Below are 5,744 nucleotides of genomic sequence, written 5' to 3'. Positions count from 1 at the left end.
GAAATTTTATATAAATATCATAGCACTTCTATGCTAAAAAACCCAAATCAAACAAAGCACACATCTAAACCAAAATCTGAATTTTCCATAGCAAAAATGTATGGCAAATTATGCCATCTGAACATATCTTCAGGGATATCCCATCTCAAATACAGGGACTAATCATTCTTTTGTAATAAACATTAAATTTTTTTTCTAAACTAGTTAATTTGAGTTAATTCAATACTTCTAAATAGATGTGTGACAGCCCATCTCTTCCTGCAACATGCAGGCAGCTGTATACTGGCAAGCAAAGGCAGTTCTTGGTGCTTGTCAAGGACTGTGGAGGAAGCACTAGGGGGCAGGACATCAGAGAGGAACGCTAGAAGGAAGAGACTGGATTGGAGGAAAATGCACAAACATCCTTTGACAGGATGTGCAAATGATGGCCAAGAGGCTGCCTGGCAGTCCAGAGAAGCAGCCAGGGCCAGCTTGGAGGTGCTCAAGAGCCAGTCAAAGCACAAACCCCATCACCCCCATCACCTGTGGGTACCACCAGGAGAGGCTCAGCTCTTTCCCAGCTGCTTGTGCTAACATCAGTCCCAGATGGTGCACAGGGCTTGAATCTCTCAGTCGTTTTCCAACATGGGGATGTTGGACTACCTTGCCCAGCTTGCATTCTAAACAAAGGTTTCTGAATCCAATTCCATCCCTGCACAAATTGCTCAACAAATAGTTTTAAGTAATAAATCTGCAAAAACAATGACTTGCACAGACAGAGGCAGCTTTCTCTGCTTAGTAATTTATATGCTAGAAGATCACTTCTTGCTGCTATTATTAAAAAACCCAGCTCAACTGATGAAAGTTCATGATTCATGTCTTTTTTGGCAACACAGGAACAAGCTATAATTTTACTTATTAAACACAAACTGGTATAATTTTGTCATTCAAAAGACTTTGCAGTAAATTAATCATCAGAATAATTACTGGCCTGCTTTGATATAAATCAATCTAAGGAGTAACCAAAGGCTTTTTAAAGTTGGGGTTTTTTGTTTGTTTTCAGAGCACACTTCAGATGACAGAAGAAATATTTACTAAGAATATTATTAAAAGCCTGTTTCCCCCTCTCAGAATAAAACCAGCTCCTGTCACATCTTCATGAGGATTCCATGCCCTGTTAAGTAGCACACAACTTGCCTTTTCCCTTCACCTCCATGGAAGGTTTTAGTGTGGAAAATAGCAAACAGGATGTATGCAGCTCTGGCAATAACTAGAATCTGCATCAGTACCAGGTAACTCTGCTCACATGTATCTCATAAATCTTGCTGGAAGTCACAGAAGGAGCAGAAGCACTTGCCCATGGAGAACTGAAAGGAAAGATCCATGCAAATGCCAGCACCAGCTGAGCCACCTGCTCACCACTTCCTGTGGTGCGTAATCCCACACCATGCCAATCCAGGGAGTTTTGCAATGGATTTTTGCCAGCTGTGTGCTAGCAGTTTAACAGCAAAAAATGCCACAGTGATGTTCCTACTGTCAGTGCACTGGTTGCTGCAGACAGGAAGAAAGATATTGCCACCTGGATGTCTCTCTTGCAAAAGAACAAGCACCTTCTGCTTCTCCAGTTTCAAGACTCTTACATGCCAAATTATTATTATTTTTTTTCCTTTTCTTATTTTAATTTAAAATACCTTATTTATTATAGAATTTTGCAGGCTTATTAAATGCAATTGTATTTAGTGATAGTTATAGTCCATGTTGCAATGTACTCTAATGTAAGTAAATATGTAGCTAAACATGGAACCACAAGAAAAAATTTAATTGCAACAGAAAGATTTCTGTCTGCCTACACATTGCATTTGTTTAATGTCGACTTCTCGTCCCATAGTAGAGAAATGCCACATCCATATTTAAAATCCGAAGTATTGACAAAATCTACTGAGTGCATAAAGCTGTTTTGACAAAACACAAGTGCCTGCCATGCTGCAGCTACGAAAATGAAACAGCTCATCAATTTACCAAAACTCTGCCTACAGACAAGGTATTTTCCAGGCTTTAGGAAACCTGATGCTTTTCTCATGCAGGAAGAAATCCTCATCATGCTGAACTCAGTGAGAAACTGCTGCTGACTTCAGCACAGCCAAATGCTATGAGACTGACAGGGCTATCATTATGCTTTAAAATTAAGCTTATGCATATGCAGTCATGAATAGGAACCGCAACAGCAGAAGGACATAATGCAACAGTTATAAGGGAACTGAAAAATCCAGAAAGAAGATGATGCAGTTCAAGATTAATCTCACAAAAAACCCTATACTGACTAGGAGATCAAATGTTTATTTTTTTTTTCTTTAGCGTGTCAAAATCTCACATTTCTTAGGCTGTCACAGAGTAACTGTCGGAAATGGAGACAGAATCTGCTGGTTGAATTACAGTATGGTTTCTCAATATCTGAACCAGCATTTATTTTGAAATTACACGTAAATTATCAATTACCTCCTTAAAAGTATAAGCAAGCCTTTGGCTTCATAGCATTTCTATAATCTTTCACTGTATAAAATGGAACAGTTTGTGATATCTGTAATAACTTACCAAATAAAGAATTTTTTCTAAGTTTTGTTCATAAATATTTTATTAAAAAAACATCTTTTAATGCTATTTGTCAATACACGTGTAATAATACTTTGATAAACTATCATGTAGTAATATGCATTTTGGATTCAGGAATGTAATGGTTTTAACTAAATCGTCAGAGCTCATCTGCTCCAGTCTCTCATAAACTGTCTTTTTTTTTTCCAGAATTTAAACAAACTCATTCTTTGTCAAGGTACATCATCCTTAAGGCCTTGCAAACGTTTTAGTAATTGAACCAAAACAAAGAGAGAGCTCGGCTTTCTTTCTGAAGACCACGTTGCTTTTGAGCTTAAAAAGGTGCCTGCAGCTTTCAAGCAGTTAGTGGCAAATCAGCAAGAAAGAAATCAGAAGAGAAGAAGGGGCACTTAAAAATCGAAACAGTAAAGTGCACAGCTATACCATCCAGAACTGTATTATCTGATCCAAAGAATGTGCTGGACTGTGGATATTTAATACAATTTGGCTTGCATGAAACATACAATCACGATCAGACAGAAGGGATTTTCTTTTTTCTTCCTGAAGTAATCTACAGGATCTACGGAACTCAATTTTCAAGGGTAACATAGTGCAGCTCTTTGGATATCGATTGGTTTCCTAAGTCCACAAGAGATGAAGAAGCAGGGAAGGTGTGGAGGGATGCAAGGTGTCCTCTTGCCATCTCTGTTTTATTTAGATGCCTGTACTCTCCAGTTCCCCATCCTCCAGCCCTAATGCAGCATGTGACCTAGAAATCATAAAGAGTTTCTCTTTATTTGTGTACTGTCTTTGAGTTTGCTGGGATTGCTCCCCTATTTGTTCACTGCTGGTAGCCTCGAGGGGGTCCATCTCCTCAACTGGTTCCTCCTCACAGTCTTGAATTTTACTGGCTGCGGTGTTGGCAACTGACTCCAAGGAGGTGCCTGCCTCCTCTAAGTGGCTGTAGCCCTTATTGCTGCTGGAAGGCTCAGACTGGGAGCTCTGGGAGTCTGTCCTGGTGATGGCAGGGGGAGCTGAAGGGGGTGATGCCCCCAGATCTAGAGATTTGGAGTAGCTAGGAGATGCCTTTATCAAGAGGCTGGATTCCAGGACCCTCCTGACAGCTGGTGACCGAAGTGGCTCAGGGGAAAGGGGATACCTGGCATCTGGCAAGCAGCTGGTGCTCTGCCGCCTGAGAATCAGCTTGTGCCTCCTAGTCCCACAGCCTCCCTTGATGTGGCTGCTGCTGAGGTCGGTTAGGCTCAGTTCAAACTCCCCCCGTGGGACCTCCTGGGCTCTCCGCTCACCGGGTGGTCTCTGCCAGCCTCCCCCTCCACTGCTGGGCCCCAAGGGCAGGAGGGTGAAGGTGCTCAGTGAAGAGCCAACGATGGAGCTGGCCGTGCTGCACCGCTCACAGCTCCTCGGTGGGCTGCAGGGTGGGCTGGTGACAGGACGGCCAGCGAGGGCAGCATGCTCCCGGCAGATGCTGTACACAGCCTCAGCCAGGCTGGGCGGCTGCGGTGGGCTGCAGAAGGAGGAACGCTGCGGTGAGGACACCAGATCTGGTGGGGAAAGGGAGACACCCAGTCCTGGTGGCCAGGAGCTCTTGGCCAGCATGGCTGCAGCACCCAGACCTTCTCCACCAGGCTTGAGCTCCAGGCCCCGGGAATGCATGTAGCTGACAAAGCCATTGAGAGGGGCTGAGGTGCCTCCATCCTTGGCCCGCAGACTGTGGGCATCAATGACGGTGGAGTAGAGGTCACGCAGGTTGATGATCTTGGTCTTCTTGTCACGGTTTTCGTGCAACACCGCATTGGCGCAGATGAAGAGGAAGATGCCAATACCCATGATCAGAGGGCCCAGCACCTTCAGCTTGTCCGAATGCAAGTAGCTCGAGAAAAGACGGAAAAGGAAACCTGCTGAGGCCTGGGGGGAGGAGGAAGTAGGGGCAGACCTAGCAGTGGCAACAGTGGCAGAGGTGTTGGCTCCAGGGGGTGATTCCAGGCGAATTCTTGCTCGCACCCTTTCCTGGCTCTGGGAGCGGTTCGTGTGGGTGCCACCTTGTGGTGCTGTGTGCCGGCCCTTGCCAAAGCTGCTTTCTCTGTACACCTGGCTGGGCTTTGGCCAGTAGCCCACCACAGCCAAGGCAATGCCCACCAGCAGTACAAGGATGCCACAGAGGGCAATGAACCCCGAGAGGGAGCACAGCTTGAGCTTGCCTTTCACCACCACCACGTCATTCTTGCGCTTCTTTTTGGCCTTGTGTTTGCGTTTGGGGAGTTGGCTCTGGGGTTTCAAGGGGTCCTGTTTCCTGGCCGAAATCCTCAGGAGGCCTCCAGTGGCAATCATGGCTAGCTACCAGCGCACTGCCCGCCACAGCCACTCCAGCTCCTGCAGTGAAAGGGGGAAGAGAAGAAAAGAGAAGAGGATGAGAACCAAGGACAGACCTGCGGCACAAGAGATGTCTCTGCTTGCTCTTCCTCCTTTAAGGTCCTGGTAATTAAAACCCTGAACAAGTGGGATGAAGGTTGACACCAACAGGCAGATCTCGCTTACCCACACAGCTCCTGAGTGTGAGAAAGAAACAGGCAGATAAACAGCATCAGAGCAGCCACGTGTCCCATTATACTCTTGCCAAACAGCTAGTTAATTACTTTATACTCCAGGTAAACAACAGACCTAGTAATATCCACTGAGTTATCATGAAAAAAAAATCTCACTCATTTCAGAAGGAGTTTGCAAAACACCAGAGCTCAGAGGACATCAAACCCCACTCCCTAATATGTTCTGGGGTTACAGTGCACATTGACTGTGGTTAGTGATGTCATTCAGGATTTGATGGGATGGGAGAAATAAAAGCAGGAAGGCAGTATAGATATGATCTACAGATACCATTTATTTCATTACACTACTTACACATTACTGGGGGGAGGATTAAACATATTACTTGTCTTGCTTAAATGAGTGAGAAAGCAATTACTGTGAAATGCACAAAGGAAACATTTAAACATTGGAAAGTGGTGCCTTGTGAAAGTTTTTTCCCAGCCATTTGCACTTGATCTGCAATATTAGAAATTCATCTCTCACTTGTGATCCAGAGGCATCCCTAGTTTGGGAACATGTGTGATGTTCCAGGTAACTGTTATGTAACACTGACAAATTCAACCCCCTCCTCC

At 44.7% G+C, this 5,744-nt stretch overlaps 1 protein-coding gene across 1 annotated transcript; it reads right to left on the bottom strand.

Moving 5' to 3' along the window:
• Positions 1-3,282: 3,282 nt before the first annotated feature.
• On the bottom strand, positions 3,283-4,917 carry TMEM200C (transmembrane protein 200C). Its single transcript, XM_062500999.1, has one exon. The coding sequence runs from the start codon at positions 4,915-4,917 to the stop codon at positions 3,283-3,285; it is 1,635 nt and encodes a 544-aa protein (XP_062356983.1).
• Positions 4,918-5,744: the final 827 nt, after the last annotated feature.

The sequence above is a fragment of the Cinclus cinclus genome, chromosome 1 (genome assembly GCF_963662255.1).
Source record: "Cinclus cinclus chromosome 1, bCinCin1.1, whole genome shotgun sequence".
NCBI classification, from domain to species: Eukaryota; Metazoa; Chordata; class Aves; order Passeriformes; family Cinclidae; genus Cinclus; species Cinclus cinclus.
The sequence above is the reverse complement of the archived record's forward strand: the minus strand, read 5'-3'. Positions and strand labels throughout refer to the sequence as shown.